This window comes from Ips typographus, linkage group LG11 (genome assembly GCF_016097725.1).
Source record: "Ips typographus isolate SLU linkage group LG11, UJ_Ityp_2.0, whole genome shotgun sequence".
Classification (NCBI taxonomy): domain Eukaryota; kingdom Metazoa; phylum Arthropoda; class Insecta; order Coleoptera; family Curculionidae; genus Ips; species Ips typographus.
In genome coordinates this window covers 8,277,338-8,299,490 of record NC_138432.1, presented here as the reverse complement: position 1 = coordinate 8,299,490, position 22,153 = coordinate 8,277,338, and the positions used below count along the sequence as shown (strand labels likewise).

Here is a 22,153-nt window from a genome sequence, read left to right as displayed (position 1 = left end):
TCCAGTTGAAGTGCTATTCAAACCTAAATTAATGTAAATCAACGTCACCATTTTCATTACAGCGTTACAGCTACAGCTCATTAAGGGTAGAAAGTAGAAACTGTAGAGAGTAGAGATGTAGTTTTAGCATTTTTAGGACACGTGATTATTTTAAACCAATTGCCACGTCAATGTCAAACTGGTTTTGACAAAGACAAGACAAACCACTTAACCACTGACCATTGACATAACTCGAAAATTCCTTTGGTTTGCAATTTTATTTTCCCTTTTCTTCTTAACATTATACTTCAGAAAAATTACAAAAAAAAAAACGTTATTATTATTTAGGTTTGTAGGCCTTAAGTGAATAGGGCCATACCAGTGACGTACAAGAAAAAAATCAGGAAAGAACTTGTGTCGTGACGTCAATACTTGTTTATATGTTGACTTGTTTTGGTACTGGGATTTTAGTTTTGTAGTGCAATATTTGATTACTTAGGAGATTGCTGAGTGGTTATTAATTAAATGTCTCTGAACCTCACGGTTCACGCTAAATGCCTTAGCTAAAACTTCATTTTGTAAGTGGCTTTTTTGTATTATGTTTTTGTCTTTTAATTTATTGGTTGTGCAGACCCAAAATGAACGACTCAACCACAGACCTCGTCCCTCCACGCTGGATGGAACCGAAAGCCCACATTGTAAAGGAGGGCTGGTTACAAAAGCGTGGGGAACACATTAAAAACTGGAGGCCCAGATACTTTGTCCTCTTTGACAATGGAGCTCTTACAGGCTTTAAAGTGAAGCCTGATGACTATTACAGTGATCCACTGAACAATTTTACAGTCAAAGGATGTCAAATCATGTCCACTGACAGGCCAAAACCTAACACATTTATTATAAGGGGTCTGCAGTGGACCACTGTCATTGAGAGAATGTTCAATGTTGAATCAGCTGAAGAAAGGTAGTCTAAATGTTATTTAAAGATTGTGTTAATAAGGAAGGGTGCTTGTAGAGAGAAATGGGTTCAGGCTATCAAATCGGTGAGTGATAAACTTGCCAATGATTGTGAAGATGTGGAAATGAATCCTCCCAACCAGGATAGTAATTCTGATATGGTGACTGATTTATGGGAAAAATGTTCTTTACAAGGTTTGATTGTAATTTTGTCTTGAATGAGCTTTATTATCTTGTTATAATTATCAGGCACTTCTATATCTAAATCAACTGGAAAACGGAAAGTTACTTTGGAGTGTTTTGAATTTTTGAAAGTCCTAGGCAAGGGCACTTTTGGTAAAGTCATCCTGTGTAGAGAAAAAGCAACCAGTAAACTGTATGCCATAAAAATACTGAAAAAAGAGGTGATAATTAAAAAAGATGAAGTGGCACACACTCAGACTGAAAATCGGGTACTACGTACCACCAATCACCCATTTTTGACAGTGAGTATCTGAATATCCCAATTCTAGTTAAAATTTATTTTTTCTCATTAATTGCAGTCATTAAAGTATTCATTCCAAACTAATGACCGGTTGTGTTTTGTCATGGAATATGTCAATGGTGGGGAACTATTTTTCCATTTATCCAGGGAGAAAGTTTTTTCAGAGGACCGCACCCGATTTTACGGGGCCGAAATTATTTCCGCTTTGGCTTATTTACATTCTCAGGGAATTATTTATAGGTTAGTTTTTATGAGTATAATAAGGGGTGTTCAATAATTGTTATGGTCAGGTCGCCTATGGATGGCAATTGTCACAAAAAGCGTATGTCAACAATTATGACAGCTGTCATTTTAAACCATATACGAACTTATCAACGGCCCTACGTTCATGCTAGAACGAGAGAACCACAGCCAACTACGACCATAACAAGTAACATCCCTTATTTGTTTGCATTTTAAATTACATCAAGATAAAATGTCACAGGTTGTCAATTTACTGACATTAATCCTGTTTTTGTTTAATGCAGCTTGCTTATTTCTAAGTAAACTATTATACTATGTCATGTTAGTTAGACTAATTCTTTCCAGTACTTTACTACACCTGTTGACTTTTTTCTATACATATGTCAATTTATTAGGGATTTGAAGCTGGAAAACCTGTTACTAGACAAAGACGGGCATATAAAAATCACCGACTTTGGTTTGTGTAAAGAGGATATTACTTATGGAAGAACAACAAAAACGTTTTGTGGTTAGTTTGTGTCTCGGTTGGAGAGAGATTGTTCAATGTAAATTCAAATGTTTTAGGTACGCCTGAGTATTTGGCACCAGAAGTTCTAGAAGATAACGATTATGGAAGAGCTGTAGACTGGTGGGGAATCGGGGTTGTCATGTATGAAATGGTATGTTTTTTGTCACATTTTGACAAATGTCACTTTGTTTTTGATTAAAACTTTGTATAAATACAATAGATGTGTGGTCGTTTACCGTTTTACAACCGAGACCATGACCGGCTTTTCTTGCTGATTTTGACGTGCGAAGTAAAGTTTCCGCGCACTTTAAGCGAGGAAGCTAAACATTTGCTGTCTGGTCTACTGATCAAGGATCCGAACAAACGGTAAAAAGGCATTTGCAGCATTTAACAAGCAAATAATGATTTGATTATAGTTTGGGAGGTGGACCTGATGACGCTAAACAGATTATGGCACATCCGTTTTTTGGTTGCATTAATTGGCGTGATCTTGAACTGAAAAAGGTATTTAAAGATTACTTGGAAGCAACTTTCGTGGACTAAATTTGGTTGGTTAAACAGATTCCGCCACCATTCAAACCTCACGTGACTTCTGACACGGACACGCGCTATTTTGATCAAGAATTTACTGGCGAAAGCGTTCAACTAACTCCTCCGGAAAATTGCGGTCATCTAGGTTCGATTCAGGAGGAACCGCAATACTTTCCACAGTTCAGTTTTCAGGATTTGTCTTCGACTTTGGGAAGTTCAGCTCATTGCGGCAGCATGGCCAGCGTCGGAAATATGCAGTAGTTTTTTTCCGATGTATATACACACATCATTAGGAGGGGCCTGTTGTAGGGCAAATAGAGGGAAAAATAAGTCATGTAGTGTGTTTAACTTTTATTTCTAGGGCACGTGACGACGCAAACTGGTGACTGAAATCAGAGGTCTTACCATATACTTTTGTGCTGTATTGCCAGATCACAAGTGGCAACACTGCACCAAATTTTGCCACTAATCGGTATATCTGTCTAGAAGATTACCTTCTTATCTATAACTTCTGTATAAATTAAGTTGTAAATAGGAGACACCGCATTTCATATGATTTACATACTGAAAAAGACATCTTTTGATGGCATATATTAAACGTTGTGGTGGAATAAGTTTTGCTAAGCTAATCAGTGTATTTTGTAAGGTTATGTAAAATACGCCTATATAATAAACACAACCTGAAAATGTTTGATGCCTTTATTTTGGTTTTATTTTTTACTGTCACTGAACTGCACTATGATTGGTCGTCCGTGATCGAGTACTCCATTTAGGATGTTTAGAGCCTTTGCAGCCGCCTCTTCATCTTGAGAGAAAAAAAAACAAATTCAGTTATACAATAAATATACAATAAACGTCATTGTCAAAATTATTATGACATAATTCAATTTAAATGAATTAGTAATTTAACAGAATTTTGCATTATAATTAAGATAGACTGTAAACCTTATTCTGGTCAACGTGATAAGAAAATGCTTACCATTAAACTCAATAAAAGCTTGTCCTCGCATTTTACCGCGCATCAGTTGAATCCTAAAGCAGTTTTCCCTAAAATGGTTTTGAAGAATGTCTTTCAAGAAATCCTCGTTGACGCCGCGACGTAAATTTTTTACAAATAATTTTAAAGAGGGAGTTTTGGCGTTATAATCTGCAAACTTGGGGTTTTTTCGAATTTCTTCCACTGTCAGTTGCTTCACTTCATTGTTGGTCTCGACAATATTGCCATTTTTAATTGTGTACAACTTTTGAGTCTTGCAACCAATGTTTCTTTCAATTTTGCATGGTTCCTTACTTGAATCCCATAAACTGTTTTTATTTAAATTTAAGGGTTCTGTAATAGGACATGGTTGAGGTCCAATCATCGCATGTGGACATTCTTTGTTTAGTTGTGCTATATCATTCCCTAAGGCTCTGGCTTTTTTACGTATTTTCTTAAGTGTATGCTTTTTAGTTTGACTTGCAGAAAACTCTTTCAAAGTGTTGGTAAACTCCTTAGCCAAATCAGGCAAAATATTTAAAGCTTCCTTACAACTGTCACTTTTAACTTGATTTTGGGTGACAAACTTAAGCAGCTTAGTTTCACTGCTTTGGGGCTTAATGCTACTAAAGTAATCGCGTTCGTGTCTAGTCAAACTTGTGCCATCATTATTTTCTGATTTAGTTTGATGCACTAAAGACAAAATCTGTTTCATTCGTTCATCTAACACCTCCTGGTTTACACTGGAATATTTATTGTAAAAGTCTGCTTTAGGTAAAAGTGTGAAAGATTTTAGTATAGAAATATCCTGCTCACTAAGTCCTAATTTTCTATACTGGTCATCCTGTTCTAGCAGAGCAGTGTTTGATTGAAATTCCTCAAGTGAGTTTTGGCCTTTAAAATATGTTGTAAAGTCAGTGTAAACGTCTGTATCTGGTGCAAAGGTTTTTTCCTGTTGTAATTGTCTACAATAGTAAAAAACTGTATTAGTAATATCAAACAGAGTGGGGTGGCCTCTCTTTGTGTGTATCTGTTTCCTACTTTTTATGAATTTAAGAAACCTGTTGTAAAAACCCTTAATAGTTTGGAATAACCCCAAGGAAGTTAAAGCTGGATTTATAAACTCTGTTATTCCCGTTGCTCGTAATTCGCGTCGTTTCCACGTTACTCGTAGTTCGTTGCTCGGACCGGTTGTTCGTGTGTTAACAGATTAATCAATTTATATTGTGTTACTGGTTGTTGGAGTTGTTCGTTTCTGATTGGTCAGATATATTTGACATTTGACATATTTTAATAATTTTGTGTTGACGTTGGAAATGTCAATATCATCTGATCTCTTTAAGCACTCTTATTGGTTGAATCGCGAATCACCAGCAACAGAAATAAAATTTGGTTAAATGGGAACAACAGAGAATAACGGCCAGCAACAATGGAAAGTACGAGCAACGCGATAACCGAGGTTTATAAATGTATGCGTGCGAATCCCTATGTGTTATTTTCGGAACAGCGCCAATCACGAACAACGAATTACGAGCAACGGGAATAACAGAGTTTATAAATCCAGCTTAAAAAGACAATTTGATACCTACTTGCTAAGATTAGTGTGGGTATTTAATTGATTTCTGGACAAGTCTTTGATGAGATGATTTCCTTCAGTAGTCAGCTGTTTAGGAGGAGGCTCACCCTCTGGCAGGTAAATATGCCTCTTGGTTTTTGTACCAAAAATACTGTAGGACATTTTAGTATAAAAATCTCTAAAATCATAACATAACCTATAAACAGGGTTGCCAACTCCAGAAATTCTAGTACCCTAAAATATTTTCAAATAACCCTAGAAAACCCTAGATAGGAAATTGTGACGTTAGTGACAGTAGTTATTTGACATTTGACTCATTTGTAGTGCTCGGGCTGATCTGTGAGGTAAATTTGTCAAGCTAACGGGTGTTCAATAATGCATTGCTTTGATGTGGTTTCGGAGGTGAATGATTAGTGTCCACAGATTATAATCGTTTTAAGAAGGTTTATGTTTATGCCATGGTATATTTTAGATTAAAGCAAAAATAAAAGACCCTAAAAAAACCCCTAAAACATGATGAACCCTAGATTTGCCCCTAGACTCCAAATTTATCCCTAAATCTAGGGTCTAAAACCCTAGGTTGGCAACCCTGCCTATAAACTTCACTTCACAAAACCAATAGTCAATATGACATAATCACCGACATACGTTTTGCGCAACAAGTGTCAGAAGTAGTGACTTCGCTATGTTTTTGAAATATGTTTTAATTTCTCACACCTGTCAAGACATAAAATAGACACAGACTGAATTAACAATTTCTAATTAAAAAATAAATACTCTGCAACTATGTAACAAACGAAAAATAATCAATCGTGTACAGCTCGAATGTGGCTTTTCAAAGCCCAATCGTCCCGAAACATTTTGCTGCACAACCCACATTGACTATGTTTACTTTCCACGATGTTGTGCTTCGACTTCCGGTGCGCTCTCAACGAAACATTTTGTCGAAATCCTTCACCGCACAATTCGCACACGTAGGGCGCTTCATTCGTGTGTTGCCTGCAAAAGAACAGTTGAATTCCTTTTCAGTAGGTCTGTTCGCAGAGAGAATCTCCAACTAGTAATCAGAGAAACAACATCCATTGGTCACAATTCAGAATACGTCATAGTCACGTGAGCATTCAACCAATAAAACTTGACATTTACTGGTTCTGAGTTGGAAACCAGTCAGGGATTGCTTCTGCGAACAGACCTAGTTATTTGAAACAAAAAACGCACCTTTCATGCGTCCTCATAGAAAACCGACTTGAAAAACCTTTGGTGCAATACTGACACACGTATTTCCGTTCTTTCAAATGTCTGCTCTTAATGTGATTATTTAGCTGGTAATTAGTGAAGAAACCTTTGCCGCAGGTGTCACACGTGAAACTCTTCTCCCCCGTGTGTTCTTTTTTAATGTGCATTTTGTAGGAGTAAATCTTTTTGAAGGTCCGATTGCAACTGTCACATTTTAGGCATTTCTGGGAGTGAGTGTAGTACATGTGGCCCCTTAAACTTTCCATGTTTTTTGCTGTCACCCCACATAGGTGACACACAACAGGGATGGCTCGGTGATTTGCGATGTGTTTATTCAAGTTGTAACTAAAATTGTTTTATTCATCTGACCGTCAAAAGTTTATTATAAATTTGGGCAACTCACATAGTGATCATTGCTCCACATTCGGGACAACTTTTTCGAACGTGACCTAGAATTTTATTTTTAATTTTGTAGAAGATTTAAGACATTTAGAGTGCTTGAAAACTACCTTTAACATGACTTTTATAAGAGTGTATAGTCCGGCATACTTTGCTACACTCTTCACATTTTAAGTTGTTATTAGATAAGTCACTTTGTCGTTTTTCTTGCTTACTTTTACTAGGATGTACACTGGCCAAATGTAAGTTGTACAAACTTTGAAACTTAAAAGTCAACGAACAATTGCCACAACAATAAGTTTTTTTAGCCTGATCAGGATGATGAGTGACCAGGTGGCTTTGATACTGCACCATATTAGGCAACTTGACCAAACAAGTATCACAACACTGCTCTTCAATGTAATGAGTGTTATTGTGCTCATATAATTCTCTTTCATTTTCACATTTGAACCCACAAATAATGCAATCAATTTGTGACTCAGTCTCAATAAATATCAACTCATCATAAGCATCATCGTCGCGGTCTTCTGAGCCTTGTTCAATTTGCAGAAAGTCTTCAGGAAGGACCAATTTGTCAATACTGAGCAGCCCATTTAACTGAAATTGCTCATCGGATCGAATGAACCGTTGCTGGATCTGGTAAGCAGATTTCAAGTCCATCCAGCATTTTATGCAACAATGATGATGTTCTTCATCCACCTATAATGACGTAGTAAAGATCCAAAATATACGAAAAGGATTGAAAAGTATACCCTGAGTCCAGTTAAAGATTGCAACATTTCTTTTTCGTCACTTTTCAATAAGGAATAGTAGACTACTGAAGTTGACAGGCATAAGCGACAAAACTGAGTTTTGTCTTTCTTTTCCATAGTTATGTTTTTTACTTCCAAAAAAAGTTTTGTTGCTGTAATGAAAATATAATGCTGTAAAAACGTTGAATTTTTCTCAACAACCCTAGTATCTAGCACAGTTCCAGTAACAGTAGTAACTGATATGCTGTTAAAATATACCACTTACCTACTTAATCTAGGCATTGTTTGGAAAGGTTCCAGAGTTTATATTAGTTTAAAACTACTAATACAATATACAGGGTTAGCCACCCCAACCGTTCATTAAAAGTTTATCAGGATCAAATATTTATAGAAATTTGAAATTTTGGAACTAAAATAAATTCCATGCGTGCTATTGGCGTTTCAAGATAAGAGATACCTACTCCCTCTGGTGATCAGTTTCAAAAACAGTTTCGGGCATTTAATTTCTCCGTTTGTTTACGTTGAGTGACAATTGACAAGACGTGTAGGCAGTGTAGCCACTACCATACAACCTACAGTTTTCCTACAGAAGAGTTCCAAGCAAGCATAAATATAACCTCAATATTTTATTTAAGGGTTAATTTTTAAAACTAATCAAGTAAAATTACTGAAGGCAAGCAAATGGCCGAAGAATACAGGTTTGTATCGCCTCTGTATAACTCTCTGTGTAACTCTCTAGGAGTATAACATAAACACGTTTATTCCTACTTTTTTTCAGATCCCTGCACCCTCTAAAATACTACAGGGACCACATAGCAAACGATATCAGACCGGACGGTAGGGAATTCTTGGATTTCAGACCTGTAGTCGTGAATGCCGGGTCCATATCCACAGCAGATGGGTCTGCTATTGCTAAAGTTGGTAGAACTGTGGTGGTATGTGGTGTCAAGGCTGTAAGTTACTTGATTTTGTCTTTAAACCGTAAATAGGTAGTCAAGCAATTTGTAGGAGCTGAGCCGCCCTAAACCTGAAAATCCTGATCAGGGTTTCCTAGTTCCCAACCTGGATTTGCCACCTTTATGCTCACCCAAGTTCAAATCTGGACCACCAAGTGATCAAGCCCAAGTATTAACACAACTCATAGCAGATGTACTGCAGAACTCCAAGTACTGCATTAGAAACCAATTAAGAATTTATTTTTTATATAAATTTTAATTCTAGGTGTATAGACTTGTCAGAATTGTGTATTTTGAAGGATAAACTGGCTTGGTGTCTATATGTTGATTTGGTTTGCTTGGATTATGATGGTTCTCTAGTGGATGCTTGTCTTGTAGCTTTGATTGCCTGCCTAAAATCTGGTGAGTGGTGTACAAACACAAGAAAATTTGGTTTTACAATCAATTTTAGTCACCCTACCACAAATTGATTATGATCCTGTTTTGGATAACAAGCAAGTCAATTTGAAGGAGAGGAACCCTATAAAAGTCCATTCCACACCTGTTGCTACAACATTTGCCATTTTTGATGAGTAAGTGTGCGATTTAGGGTCAATTTCTGGCTTATTTGGTGATTTTAGCAAAGTGATTCTGAGTGATCCCACTATTGAAGAGGAAAATCTGTGTACTGGCACTGTTACCATTGTTGTAAATGATAAGGAACTGTGTTGTGTGCATAAACCAGGAGGCAGTGTCTTATCAGAAGATGATTTGGGGGAATGTATTGAGAAGAGTGAAAAAAGGGCTGTTAGTGTTAGAAAGTTAATTGAAACAGCTGTTAAAGATACAAATAAAGTCTCAGATTGATTCATGAGTTTGATTGTGACTGTTATAATATTTTTAGTCTTTTTGTAATAAAATGTAATCCAATTACAGTAATTAATGTGACTTACCTTTTTTAAAGAAGACAGTTTCTTAATAAGGACCCCACAACACTTTAAAAAGATGACATTTTAAATGTTAAATTTCAAAAAATATGCCATCATGGCCGACGATTTTATAGGTTACAGAAAAATGACATGCAGCCTGAAAACGAATGTTTTGCCTAAAAGTTATAACATACAATCCTAAATTATTTCAGATTGAAGTTAAACTGATCTTAAGTGCTCAAATATTTCTGTTTTCAGTTGACAATCGTGATAATCATCTTTATAGGAAGCAAAAAAAATCTGACAACTGTCATGTGACTGTACTAATACATTTGAAGGTAATGTCATGTGACAAATGTTTGCTTATTTTATCACTGAACTGGGGGAAAAACATAGCGCACACCTGCATTTCCTGTAGGCATTTTGAATTTGGTTTGGTTTGCTAACTTAAACTAGCTAGATTTTTAATTCTTTCGCGTTCAAACACATAAACAAATTGCGATATAAACGGACAAAGTTGAAAAACTATTTGGAACAAAATTTTGAAACTATTTTATTATTATTGATAGTTTCTTAAGACATTGACTTTGCCTAACTATATAGGATTAGGAATGTAATATTACATAATGTATGAACACTTTTTCAAATTAGTGGATTATGAACTTGAACATTAGTCCTCAGCTCCTATTTAGGATGTAATTTTTTAACTATTCATAGCTGGAATGCCTTGGGGGTTTAAAACAGGAAGGTGCAGACCAAGGTTGTTATATTAAAGCTTATATTATTATGCTTTTTTGTTGAGCCTATAAAGAGCAGGTTTTAAACTGCTTATTTTTTTCTAACTTATATAAAAAGTTACTGATGTTTCCTATAAAGCTGAAGGTGGTGCTGTACCAGATTTACCCTCTGATTAACCGTTTGTTGGAGGGTATGCACGCCACTGTATTTTGTCTCCAAGTTTGCGGTCGCATTTCAAGAATTTATTGGGGTGTGGCAAATATATAAAACACTTTGTCTGTTACGACTGGACTCATTTTGCGTGTTCTCGCCGAGATGACATTTTTCACGAAGTGAAAGTGTTCGATTTTCATGTACTTTGATTTGCCATTGTAATCGGATTTTATTCAAAAGTTTATTTATTATAGTAAAAGGATGGGTCGGGCGCGTTTCTGCGGATTTTTATTTGTGGTAAGTAAAAATTAATAGGATTCGCACAAATAACCTGCAGGTAAAAAAATTAATTTAAAAAAAAAATTGGAGGACGTTTTACTGCTTTGGAACTATAAATTAACAGCTTTCAACTCGTAATACACACGTCTATGGTGGTTTTTTTAAATCTGTTAATTTGACTAATTGATATGAAATTGCTTTTAGATTACATCAATTTTATTAATATAAGATTAATTTAATTTATGGAAGTATAAATACAAAACTACATTCAGATATCCAAAAATATAGGTATATGTACCTATACTGAAATATAATTAATAATTATGTTTGTAGACTATATTAAATTTAGGCTAAAATATAATAATCGTGGTCTACAAAGGAATAACCAGAATAGACTTTCCCCCCCGGCTTTTTTAAAATTTGCTACTATAGGCCTCATTCGTTTTCAAGCTCCATGGAGCGAGCAGCGCGTTTTTGACGTCACGATGAGGTAATTTAACCAACTGTCAAATTTCGTCATTGTGACGTCAAAAACGCTCTGGAGCTTGAATACGAATGCGGCCATAGTTATATTGGCGCCAAAAATATGTCAGATTTTTCAAATCTCATAACAACGAACGCTCGGAAATATAACGAAATATGCTCTGTATCTAAGAAAAAGTATACAAAGTGATTCGTTGTGTCTTACTAAACTTCGTAATTTGGTTCATAAAGTGTAATTAGTAATTATTGTTGGACTTTTCACATTTGGTTAAAACAACTTTTAACACACAGTGTGGGTTGAAGATTGCATAAAGTTCAGACTAATTAGGTGTGCACAAATATACAGATCCCTTTTTACCAAACCTGTTTTATGGTGGTCGGTCATTATCATTACAGAGTGATGTAACCACCGTTACATCACAATTCGATGGTCTCTTGAGTAAATATACAGATCAATTGTTGGTGTTAAACTGGATCTAATTATTCCAATCACTTTTCGAACTAATCGACCTCAAAAACTTTCATTTTAATACCGCAATCATTACACGACGTTATCGCACTCTCTCCATGAAATGCCCTTGCGTACTAAAAGAATTTCACTTATGTAAATTACAATTTTAAGAATTCACTCCATTTTTTTTTTTTGGATTGTGAAATGTTGGTGCTAGCAGGTTATGCTACATGCATAAAAAATCTTGACAAGGACAAGTAACTGACTGGTGTAGTGGTATTATAGGAATATTATATTCATCGTACATAGTAGTTCCGCTTTATTTTATTGTAAGTTTATGTGCATATATTTCAACATGCAGTGACCGTTACAATTTTAAATTTAAAGTGGCAAATGTAAATTAATTTGATTGCTTCAAACATTTATACCTTAAATAAAACAATATACCATTTCACACCTTTAAATGTGGGTGTCTACAAAAAGGATGGTCTAACAATTTATTCTTGCAGCAAAATATCATCCTTAGGAGGAAGTTATTAGATCTAATGTCAAAGGTTATATGTATTTCTATAGTAAATACTAATAGACGGTTTTGTTATAGATATGCTTGGCCTTTGTCAATGCCCAGGTACCTCCAAGACTTCAAATACCTGGGGCTTTACTAGCAGCAGGGGCCAGACCGCCTCCACCAAGGACGCAAAACGTAGTTCCTCGTAGGCTAAGCAGACCGACCGCTTTCACCCCCAGAGAGGTAAAATAGTTTGACTTAAAACTCTTTTGTTCTAATAGAATAGTTGAAAAAGTGACCTAACCAAAACGAATTAAATTTACAGATTAGGCCAGTGAGTGAAGAAATCGAGGAACCGAACTATCCTTCTGTGTCACCAAGTCCTGCCAGTTCAGCGTTTGATGATGAAGTTAATAAATTAGGGTTTTCTCTTCAGAATCTTGCTAGAGAGGAAGCAGAAGAAGGTTAGTAAATTTTGTTTAAAAGGATGCTTACCTAAATGGAGAGTTTTCAATTTGCAGTATTTTCTAAATGTTCTGAGATTCAGATCAAATGCAATGTTTTGGGCAGACAATATTTTCCGGAAACTCTTTGTCTGTTTAACAATTGTAACAGCAAATAACATTTTCAATTTTTTAATACTAACCTATTTTCTGATAGATGAAAGTTACATGAGTTGCAAAACGCCTATAATACACGTTGGCTCACATAAAGTAATTTGCTTGCTGGCGCATATCAATATTATTCTCTATTTTTTGTGCAGAAATTGGTTAATTTTTTCTTCAACTTAACACATACACTGTTTTAACCGTAAACAAACGTGCTTCTCACGCTCGATTAGGCTTTATAACCGAGTGCATATTGCGGTTCTTTTAATTCCACTTCACACCTTTTTACGACCGAAATTTCTCTTACAGAACGCCAAACTCCATTGCAATTTAGACCGGAAAGACCGGTACCAATTGGTAGGGACCAAATCAGGGAGAAGAACCAGCAGAGTCGACCTTCGGCACCACCACAACTGATTTCCAGGCCAGCGCTTCGCCAAGAAATACGCGAAGACCCCGTACCAGTTAGGCAAGTCCAACAGAGACAACAGGTACGTTATTAGACCATAAAATGTATTTAAATAATGCTACTAAATTCAAATATTCATTAAAATAATTCAGTTGTACAGCTAGTTGTAGTAACCTAGTAAAGTTGAATTATTTAATACTTGCCCAACCCAAATGTGGATGCAACCTGTCAAGTTTTATGCCATAAGGTATTTACTTACAAATTCGTAATTCTTTTTTTGCTATTTCCTTTGATGCTCATACAATCTTCAGGAAAATAAAGAAGTTCTACAGATATGTCATTATTATGAATTTTAAGTATTTGGTGTAGCACCTTCAATGACGCCATCGTTCACAGTGAATAAAATATTTAGTTCAAGAACATAAATCATTAAAATGGGCGTGCCTCGGTCGACGTATATTATACAAGTGTACATTTTACCCAACCATTAATTATTATATAAGTTTGACCAGACACCGTGTAATTACCCAATCATTGAGATCATTTTCTTAAACTTTTACCGAAGGTCGCTAGGCCAGCCCCCGTCCAAAACTTCCGATCCGCCCCTGTAAAAATTCCTGCACGTCAACAAGCCTACGACGATGAGGAGGAGGATTTGAGGGATCGAAAACGCAAACCGGTCAGTCAAATTTTGAGAAAGTTCCGCACTGATAACGAAGATGGAAGCATCACTTGGGGATTTGAAAATGACGATGGTACTTTTAAGGAGGAAACTTTAGGGGCGGACTGTATTATTAGGGGTAAATACGGCTACGTCGATCCTGATGGTGTCAAAAGGTACTTGAACCCCATCTTACGGTAACCAAAAGTAAAAGTTGATTTTCCAGGGAGTTTTCGTATGAAACCGGTAATAAATGTGACGAACCGGATCCAGAAGAGGAAGAAGAATTGCTTCCTCGTAAACCAAATATTCCTCAAAAGAAGCCTTTGCCCTATAGGCCTCAGTCCCAATCTCAATATGTAAATTAAACAAAAAGTGTTTGTTTTAATGTTTAAAAAGTAATTTAAGTGCAAATACTGTTAAATGCCATATACTATAATAATATGTAAGTCAATTTTTTGAGTGAGTTAATATAACATTCCTGAAGGACCCATGTCCTTGTTTGTAAAAAATACAAATAAAGTTTGTATTAATTTTTTTATTGCTATATTGTGTAAAATGCCAGAAGCCTCTAAAAACTAAGTTTGACAAAAATCAACTAGAGAAATATTACAACTTGATTTTTATTTGTGTTTTTATGTTGGCACAACTTATTATAATTTGTGGTGCCAAACTAATTTTATTTGAACTTAAAAGTAAAAAAAATCAAATGCAATAAATTGTAATTACACAACAAGTTAAACGCTGTAAAATTCATGGCACATGGATAGTAATTAGAGTTGTCTAACTTATCATTAAATTTTTAATCGTTTAATTACCGTACAACTAAATTTATTCAAAACAGTTCCAGTATTCAAACCTTCTGTATTAGCTGAGTCTACTGGTACTAAAGATGGCTCACAGTATTGTAAACATAACAAAGTACCACATGATTGTATCGGGTTCTGGAAATTGCCACTAACTGAAAATGTTTTTCTCCAAAATCTTTACAAATACTACTCGCACTTTGCATCAACATCAATCATTATGTACACCATAATGTTGACCATAAGGCTAGTTCAAGTTGGTTATAGAAGGGCAAACTCCAAGTGCTAAACTGTACCGTTGTTTCACCATCAACATAGTCATTTACATGATGACAGCCAATTTGATCATTTTTCGCAGATACGGACTGCCTGATCTAATTTCTCAAGTAATGAAAGATGAAGAGGCTGCTTTGAATTCATTGGACAAAGATATAAGAAAAACCTACTTAGCTCAAACGAAAATTTACGAGTTTACTAGCGTAGCTCAAGTGGTTTCAACTTTTGCTTCTGGCTTAATGTTCATTGCTTTGAATGTTTACATGAAAGTGAAAGGCTTATTAAAACATGAAGCGTTTATGTACGAATTATGGTTTCCCATTTAATAGGGAAAACCACGATGGTTTTGTCATATTTTTCAATTTGTACATAGTGGTTTTGATCATGTTCTGTAACGTGGCCTCAAGGATTATACCACAAACTATGATAATTTACGCTAATGCTCAATTGAGAGTATTGCAAATTCTACTTGAAAAAGCTTTTGATGCACCCTGTTCAGATCCTTTAGTCAAGATTCAAGAATTGGTGAAGAAGCATCAAGATTTGATCAAGTAAGTGCACATTTCTATCAGCTCTTTTCTGAATTCATCATAATTCTTCTAGCTTTATTACTTTCTTAAATAGCGCCCTTCGAAATGTGATTTTTATGGAGTATATCATAAACGCAATCAATGTAGCTGCAGGACTTCTCCAGTTTATTACGGTAATAGTTTTAAAACTTGTAATGATAATACTAAAAAAAAAGAAAAACGTATTTATTAGTGTGATTACTTTAAAAGGAAACATTGTAAAATAACACAAAACAGAGCGATACAGGCTGCGAGTATTCTAACAATGTTTTACGTATAAAGTTTTTTTCCTGTTATAGTATTCATCAATAGTGAATAAAAGTTTCATAATTAACACATAGACATTCTTAAGTTTTTAAAGTATTTTTTAGGTTAGGGCTGCCATGGATCTTGTCTACGCTTTTGTTCATTTTTCCTTGCTGGTCATTCAGATTTTTGTTTTAGCGTTAAACGCCAACAACGTCAGTACACAGGTATATGGTTTATTCTAAACTAAAATAGTGCTGTCGTACGAGTTTTTTCTGATAATTTCAGAGCGAAGCTATAGCCAATGCTGCTTACAACAGTCAATGGATGGATCAAAGTAACAACATTAAGAAAATTATTTATATTATGATCATGCGAGCCCAAAAACCTTTGGTGTTGAATATTGGTGCTTTTGGGGTTATGAATGCTGAATCTGCTTTGACTGTAAGAATTTCTTAGTCATAATCCGGCTTAATCATAACTGGGAATGTTTCAGACTATGAAGGCTGCATATACTTACGTTTCAATAGGATTGCAACGCTAAATTTGATGCCCAATTAAGAAAAAAAAAACACGCAAATTAAAACAGCTTATTAATATAATACAACTGATTATAAAACTATTCATATTCGAAAAAACAAATTAACTATATTCGAAACACATTAACGCTTATTAAATAAGAAAAAAAATTAAATAGAAACTAGCTACATTCACGAATGAATAATTTAATCGGTTGGCAAGCTTTCGTGAAGCCATTGCCGCCCACCATCATCTGAAAAGTCAGAGGCGGCGTGATCCACCCCATCCAACACCCATTTGGTAGTCAGCAGTCCTTCCACACCAACAGGACCTCTAGCATGGATACGGGCAGTACTTATTCCCACTTCAGCACCTAAGGATTCAGAAAACGTTCATTACCAGTTTACTTGACAGCTTTCTGAGATAATTACCCAGTCCAAATCGGAAACCATCAGCAAACCTTGAACTGGCATTGTGGAAAACGCAGGCGCTGTCTACCTTCTTCTGAAAATCTTCGGCTCTGTTGTCTAAAAAGCAATTTATGTAGTTAGTGAATAGATTTTCGAATTATGACTGTTTTCATTGGGTAAACTTTGAACATGGCAACACTGTGCTTATCCACACCCCTATACTTACTGTTTTCAGTTACAATCACATCAGTATGTCCACTACCATAAGTATGAATGTGGTCAATAGCCGCGTCAACGTCTTTGACAACTTCAATGCAACATTCCAAGGCACCGTACTCGTGCTTTAAGCTCTTAGCCAAGGGTGGTCCAAAGGTTAACAGTTGGTTCAAAACCGGCCCTAAACACCAATATCACAATTCACTGCAAACGCTTTTTTTTTAAATTAAAACCAACCTGAATTAATCTTAACACCCTCTTTCTTCAACATATCACAAACGTCTGAGAAGAAACTGGTGTTCATCAGATCCTCGTGGATTAAAAGAGTTTCCATGGCGTTGCAAGCTGCCGGATAATCGCACTTGGCGTCCCTTATAATCTTCAATGCTTTCTTTAAGTCTGCATCCTTATCGACGAAGACGTGGCAGATACCTAAAAATTATTAATAAGAAGAAATCTGTTGAACAGAATATCGAACAAACCTTCAGCATGGCCCATTACAGGAATATGCTGGGATTGCTTCTGAATACTTCTGACTAAATCGCTGGATCCTCTAGGAATTATGAGATCAATGTGTTGTTCCATTGTCAGCAGGTCACCAATTTCTTCTCTAGTTGATACCTGGAGAAGCAAATAAGAAATTATCAAGTGTGGAATTGCTTTTAATAGCAAATACTTACTAGAGAGATGGCGTTAGTAGCTCCGACAGTTCCTAAGGCTTCTTTAACCAGCTCCATAAGGGCTCTATTGCTGTGAGCTGCTTCTTTTCCTCCTAAAGTTATATCAAAAAACAAATCAGAAATTTGACTAATAAATTGAATGCATTGCTTATTGAGAAGAACATTTTGACAACCGCCTTTTTCTTTACCTAAAATCTACTTAAGCTTATAAGGACTTTATTATTTCTGATTGAGGCTATCAGTACAAACACATTACATTAATGTGTCTCACTTACTTAAAGCGTGTGTTAGTATCTCCTAGTCATGTTTTATTCAGTGACAAACGACCTGATGAAACCGTATTATAGACAAACTCCGCTATAGTACACGAAATGTATAATATGAACATTCCGACAGGTAAATAGTTTGTGTGTCTAAACATTTTTTTTTTTCTAAACCTTCATATTGTAGATCAATTCCTGCCACTCGTTCACAAATGTATCACTTTGATTCCATTCTACGGACCGATAAACTACATGAAAACTATATTTTTTGGACTGCTTGTGATTGGTCAAACTCTGTATTTTACTGGGGATTTGGGAGCTAAAACGTTTCTGCAGTTTTTGGCGTTTTATTCAATTTCTGTATATGTAAGAGGTTTATTTTAAATTATCACAGAAAAAACCAAGTGAGTTTCAGGTGGCTCGCCACCAGTTTGATATACCCCATCGCAATGTATTACTACAGCAAAAATATAAAGTTGTGCAAGTCCGTGTTTACCATCAATTTAAGAAACGTTAATAAAGAAACAAAATTTCAAATACACTGCAGTGTTGTAAACATGTATTGGGCTTTTGGAACTTTACTGGTTTCTGCCTATACGACCGCTTTTGCCAATCTTTTTGTTTGGATTCGTTATGAGGAGCAAACGTCCCTATTAAGGAAATTTTCGAAAAACTTTCTATACCAAGTCAGTTTGTTATAACATGACCAGGTGGTAATTACAATGTTACTTTGTAGGTACTTTAACAATTTTGATACGAAGTATTTTATATTTGCTTTGGTTGACTGAACCGTTTCCCACAGTAATTTTACCTTTACTTTTTTTGTATTTAATGTTCTTTGTAAAGTTGCAAATGCTTTTGCTTACTGATAACGTGAAAAAGTTAGGTCGTTGCTCAAAAAAGCATGACGTAATGAAGCAGGTGAAATGTATTGCTTTGTGGCATTTAAAGATCAAAAGATACAACCATCTCCTATTTAACCAGAAAAGAATCACCAATTTGGCTTACATAGTAAACGGGTTTCTGATCAGTTTTTGGTCATTTATAGCAATATTTGCAAATAGCAATTTGCAATTTAACATGGATATTGTGTCTGGACTAGTGACGTTACTGTCATTTTGCTGCTATGGATTTTGGCTGACGCATATTGGTCAAGACTATGTTAATTCGGTAAACTATCAAAACCAATGCAATATTTGAATTACGATTGTAATTTTCTAGAGTGCGCAACTCATAACTGCAGTATTGAACATGAAGTGGTACTTATGGAACTTAAAGTGTCAAAAAAGTTACTTGATCTTGATCAGTAACATTTCAAAAGAAATCAACATTACCATTGATTTTTTGGGGCACGTCAATCATGAGCTACTGAAAAAAGTTACTTCGACAATCTATTAAAGTTAATTTAATTTTAATTTTTCTATGTGTTTCAGTTCGCGCGATTTATTTATACTATAGCAGGATGTTTCTACTCAATGAATCGTAAGAGTACCTTTAAGCAGCAGTCCATTTCCAGAAGCGATGGCTAAAGCGGCTACTTGAGGAAGACTGTCTGGTCTGGATTCGAAAATAACTAAAAGAACTCCAATTGGGACAGTTATCTGTTTTAGTTCAAGACCATCTGCTAACCTAAAAACCCATTAAAAATATTGTACTTACAGGATTACAGATAAAAACTAAACAAAATATTTTTTTTATTGAACTGGCCATGTGACAACAAATTACCTCGTTCTTCTCAAAACTCGTCCCACATTTTTATGACTAGAATCAGCGATTTGCTTAAGTCCCACAGCCAGGTTCTTCAGTTTTGACGGGGTCAAAGACAGTCTAGACAACAAGGGTTTAGCTACACCTGAACTAGTTGCTTCCTGCAAATCCTTCTGGTTGGCGTCCAAAATTATGGATTGTTTATTGACTAAAAGCTCAGCTAAAGTATGTACACATGAAGCTCTTTGGTCAGGAGTTAAGGTTTGGAGTAAACGACCTCCAATACGAGCTAAAAGATTATGTACTCTTTAGTTTATGGTGGTTGTTGGTAATGGTTGTGTATACCGTTTTCTGCTATAATTTCCGTGGGTACCGTTCCAACGTTTGCGGAATCAGTGAAAAAGGTACCAATTTTCCTGCCTGATAGAATGGTTTTGATGGCTTCTTTCGCCATACCGTTACAAATAACCACGGAGACGCCTATAATATTTTATTTCTTTAATTTTGGACTTTTTTTCTAGAAAACCAAATACCTCTATCTAAAGCCCAAATGGCACTGTTAACCTTAGAGTCCATACCACCAGTGCCCACTTTGCTCTTCTGGCCAAATTCAATGGTTTGTCTCTGTTCTGAGGAGAAGGTGTGCAAAAACCGCGCACCAGGTTCCCATGGAGGTTTATTGTAAATACCATCAACGTCTGACATTAAATCAAAAGATCTGATTGGATCTCCGCGGCCAACATGGCCGCCAACGAATCGTTATCCTTGAGAGAGATTCCACGTTTCCCTGGTTTAGCTGGAGAAACACTTCCTTACACTTACAAATTTAAGAAAAATGACATTTAAGTACCTCCAATTGGTTCATCAATTTGAGGTGGTGGAGACACCGCGTCGTTAGTGTTGATAATGGGAACGATGTTTAAACTGATCAGTTCTGATAAAGTACTGATGATATTCTTTCGGGTCTCCTCATTGTAGAAATCAGCTTTAGTGACTAAGACTTGAGCAATTTTGACACCGTATTGCGAAAACATGGCGTCGTACAAAGACATTAAACCTGATTGACCAACGGCCGCTGCTGCTCGTGGTTCGACAAGAGTTGGTGCATCCTTTGTGTTTCAGGAAATTAGTTAACAGTTATGACACTTTAAGGAACCAACATACTTCCCTAGTGTGGTCAGTAGGTGACAAAGTTTCTCTCATAGACAAAGACATGAGGAGTTCCTGGGTTAGTTTTTGTTTGCCAAACGCTACAGCACCACTGGTCACCATGATGCATTCACGACCTTCATTTTGGCACTCGGCAACCTGCAAAATTTGACTTTTATTATTGGTTTTTAGGAGAGTTATTAAGTAACAAACCTGTTCAACTATAGACGCTAGTCTACCTAAAGCCAAACCGTGTTCATCTTCTCTGGTTATTACAGCACTTCCCAATTTAACCACCAATCTTCTGGCATACTTCAGTTGGCTTCTGTCTGTGAACGTGTTTTCTCTTCGTTCTTGGATACCTCTGTTTGGAGCAAATTTGGCCTATTCAAATTTAAGACCAACATCAACAAAATACAGCTAGAACTTAAATTAAAGAAAATAAATGAATTAAATTGATGTTAAAAAAATATGTTCGGCATAATGGACTCGTTCCACAATCATGTTATTTAGATTTATTAATATGAACAATTAATCTCAATTAAAAACAGCTACATCATTTTTGTTGAAGACTAAACACATGCAGTGAGAAAATAGAAATAAATCAAAAAAATCAACATAAACAAAGTAAACAAGTTGATAAAATATTTGGAACAGAAATGATGAAGCTTTATTACATAAGTTTTTAAACTTCAGACAACATTGAAAACATTGTACGAGACTCTGAACCGATAATCCCAATTGTTTTTGATTGGTGTACGAAATTTGGAAAAGTTGAATTTTCAAAATACGTCTTCCAAAGTACAACGGTGATTACATTCGCACTTTAGCATTTAACATTGGACCTCTTGTTATTTTCTTCTCGCAACGCAAATTACGTAAAATGATAATAACGATTATTATAATCGTTTTGTTGCATTTTGATTGTATTGGGTAATGAACTTTACCTTCTTGTTTACTTATCATTTTGGATCAATTTAAATCCAAACTTACTTAATTTCTAATTAAACAATTAGCTAAATTTCTTTTTCAAAACCCATTAGTAAATTATACACATATTTTTGATCTCAACACTGACCCAATGACATGATGAGTTATCCGACAAATTAACACTCTTTTAAATACGGATAAGAAGTCCTTGAGAAAATTTGAATTTTATTAGATATTAAGACTAGAATTAACTGGTTATATGCAACTAATTTCACAATTTTTGGATTTATTTAGATTGGAGTTAAATCGTACCTGTGATAAACTAGGGATCCATAAACGTGGACTGGTACTAGCTTGACGGCAATTCTCCACCAAAACGGGTCTCAAAGCCGCCAATTGGCCAGGAATTTTGAAAAAACCCACCCCATTAAACCCTTGGTTGAGGAACCGGGGTGCGGCGTTCAAAACACGTTTTCCCAACATGTTGCCTTACGATTGGCATTACACAAACTGAATCGGTGATTACAACTTATCGTCGCTCGAGTGTTTGGGTTAAAAGAAAAAGATCTATTTCTATTGATAATGGCTCT

At 35.6% G+C, this 22,153-nt stretch overlaps 6 protein-coding genes and 1 pseudogene across 10 annotated transcripts; 4 read left to right on the top strand and 3 right to left on the bottom strand.

Moving 5' to 3' along the window:
* The first annotated feature begins 216 nt into the window (after nt 1–216).
* Akt (AKT serine/threonine protein kinase) lies at nt 217–3,399 on the top strand. The gene is made up of 10 exons (XM_081989448.1): nt 217–557; nt 611–940; nt 992–1,128; nt 1,183–1,418; nt 1,476–1,657; nt 2,056–2,168; nt 2,225–2,319; nt 2,389–2,534; nt 2,585–2,672; nt 2,730–3,399. Exons 2-10 carry the CDS (start codon nt 618–620, stop codon nt 2,958–2,960), a joined length of 1,551 nt encoding a protein of 516 aa, XP_081845574.1. The 5' UTR covers nt 217–557; nt 611–617; the 3' UTR covers nt 2,961–3,399.
* Nucleotides 3,385–6,035, bottom strand: LOC145735526 (RNA-binding protein 41-like). 2 transcript variants are annotated; one of them, XM_081989460.1, is made up of 4 exons: nt 5,900–6,035; nt 5,265–5,429; nt 3,679–4,640; nt 3,385–3,504 (listed from the first exon to the last, which is right to left on the bottom strand). In XM_081989460.1, exons 2-4 carry the CDS (start codon nt 5,411–5,413, stop codon nt 3,410–3,412), a joined length of 1,206 nt encoding a protein of 401 aa, XP_081845586.1. In that variant the 5' UTR covers nt 5,414–5,429; nt 5,900–6,035; the 3' UTR covers nt 3,385–3,409. The 2 variants fall into 2 exon arrangements, with proteins under 2 accessions (XP_081845586.1, XP_081845585.1); XM_081989459.1 differs by having other exon boundaries at nt 5,265–5,447; nt 5,845–5,987.
* LOC145735525 (uncharacterized) lies at nt 5,995–9,754 on the bottom strand. Of its 3 annotated transcripts, none has more exons than XM_081989457.1 (6): nt 9,527–9,754; nt 7,639–7,790; nt 6,997–7,585; nt 6,891–6,936; nt 6,470–6,832; nt 5,995–6,250 (listed from the first exon to the last, which is right to left on the bottom strand). In XM_081989457.1, the coding sequence occupies exons 2-6, from the start codon at nt 7,753–7,755 to the stop codon at nt 6,058–6,060; spliced, it is 1,308 nt and encodes a 435-aa protein (XP_081845583.1). In that variant the 5' UTR covers nt 7,756–7,790; nt 9,527–9,754; the 3' UTR covers nt 5,995–6,057. The 3 variants fall into 3 exon arrangements, with proteins under 3 accessions (XP_081845583.1, XP_081845582.1, XP_081845584.1); XM_081989456.1 differs by lacking the exon at nt 9,527–9,754 and adding an exon at nt 7,908–8,164; XM_081989458.1 differs by lacking the exon at nt 9,527–9,754 and adding an exon at nt 7,904–8,162.
* LOC145735532 (exosome complex component RRP43-like) lies at nt 8,234–9,512 on the top strand. Its single transcript, XM_081989466.1, has 6 exons — nt 8,234–8,336; nt 8,417–8,591; nt 8,647–8,804; nt 8,860–8,996; nt 9,046–9,166; nt 9,215–9,512. The coding sequence occupies exons 1-6, from the start codon at nt 8,320–8,322 to the stop codon at nt 9,438–9,440; spliced, it is 834 nt and encodes a 277-aa protein (XP_081845592.1). The 5' UTR covers nt 8,234–8,319; the 3' UTR covers nt 9,441–9,512.
* Nucleotides 9,755–10,529: 775 nt separating the features above from the next.
* On the top strand, nt 10,530–14,333 carry LOC145735864 (uncharacterized). The gene is made up of 6 exons (XM_081989996.1): nt 10,530–10,690; nt 12,208–12,357; nt 12,440–12,578; nt 13,032–13,213; nt 13,697–13,968; nt 14,019–14,333. The coding sequence occupies exons 1-6, from the start codon at nt 10,655–10,657 to the stop codon at nt 14,158–14,160; spliced, it is 921 nt and encodes a 306-aa protein (XP_081846122.1). The 5' UTR covers nt 10,530–10,654; the 3' UTR covers nt 14,161–14,333.
* Nucleotides 14,334–14,476: 143 nt separating this feature from the next.
* On the top strand, nt 14,477–16,344 carry LOC145735860 (odorant receptor 49b-like; annotated as a pseudogene). The gene is made up of 5 exons (XR_014179769.1): nt 14,477–15,425; nt 15,478–15,577; nt 15,815–15,916; nt 15,978–16,133; nt 16,186–16,344. The product of XR_014179769.1 is annotated as an odorant receptor 49b-like (transcript).
* LOC145735847 (delta-1-pyrroline-5-carboxylate synthase-like) lies at nt 16,270–22,046 on the bottom strand. The gene is given in 15 exon segments (XM_081989963.1): nt 16,270–16,581; nt 16,640–16,735; nt 16,845–17,015; nt 17,072–17,266; nt 17,317–17,455; nt 17,515–17,606; nt 19,270–19,406; nt 19,503–19,773; nt 19,830–19,964; nt 20,018–20,194; nt 20,197–20,280; nt 20,335–20,593; nt 20,649–20,792; nt 20,847–21,017; nt 21,876–22,046. Coding segments are annotated over 15 exon segments (2,409 nt in total). The 3' UTR covers nt 16,270–16,414.
* Between the last annotated feature and the right edge of the window lie 107 nt (nt 22,047–22,153).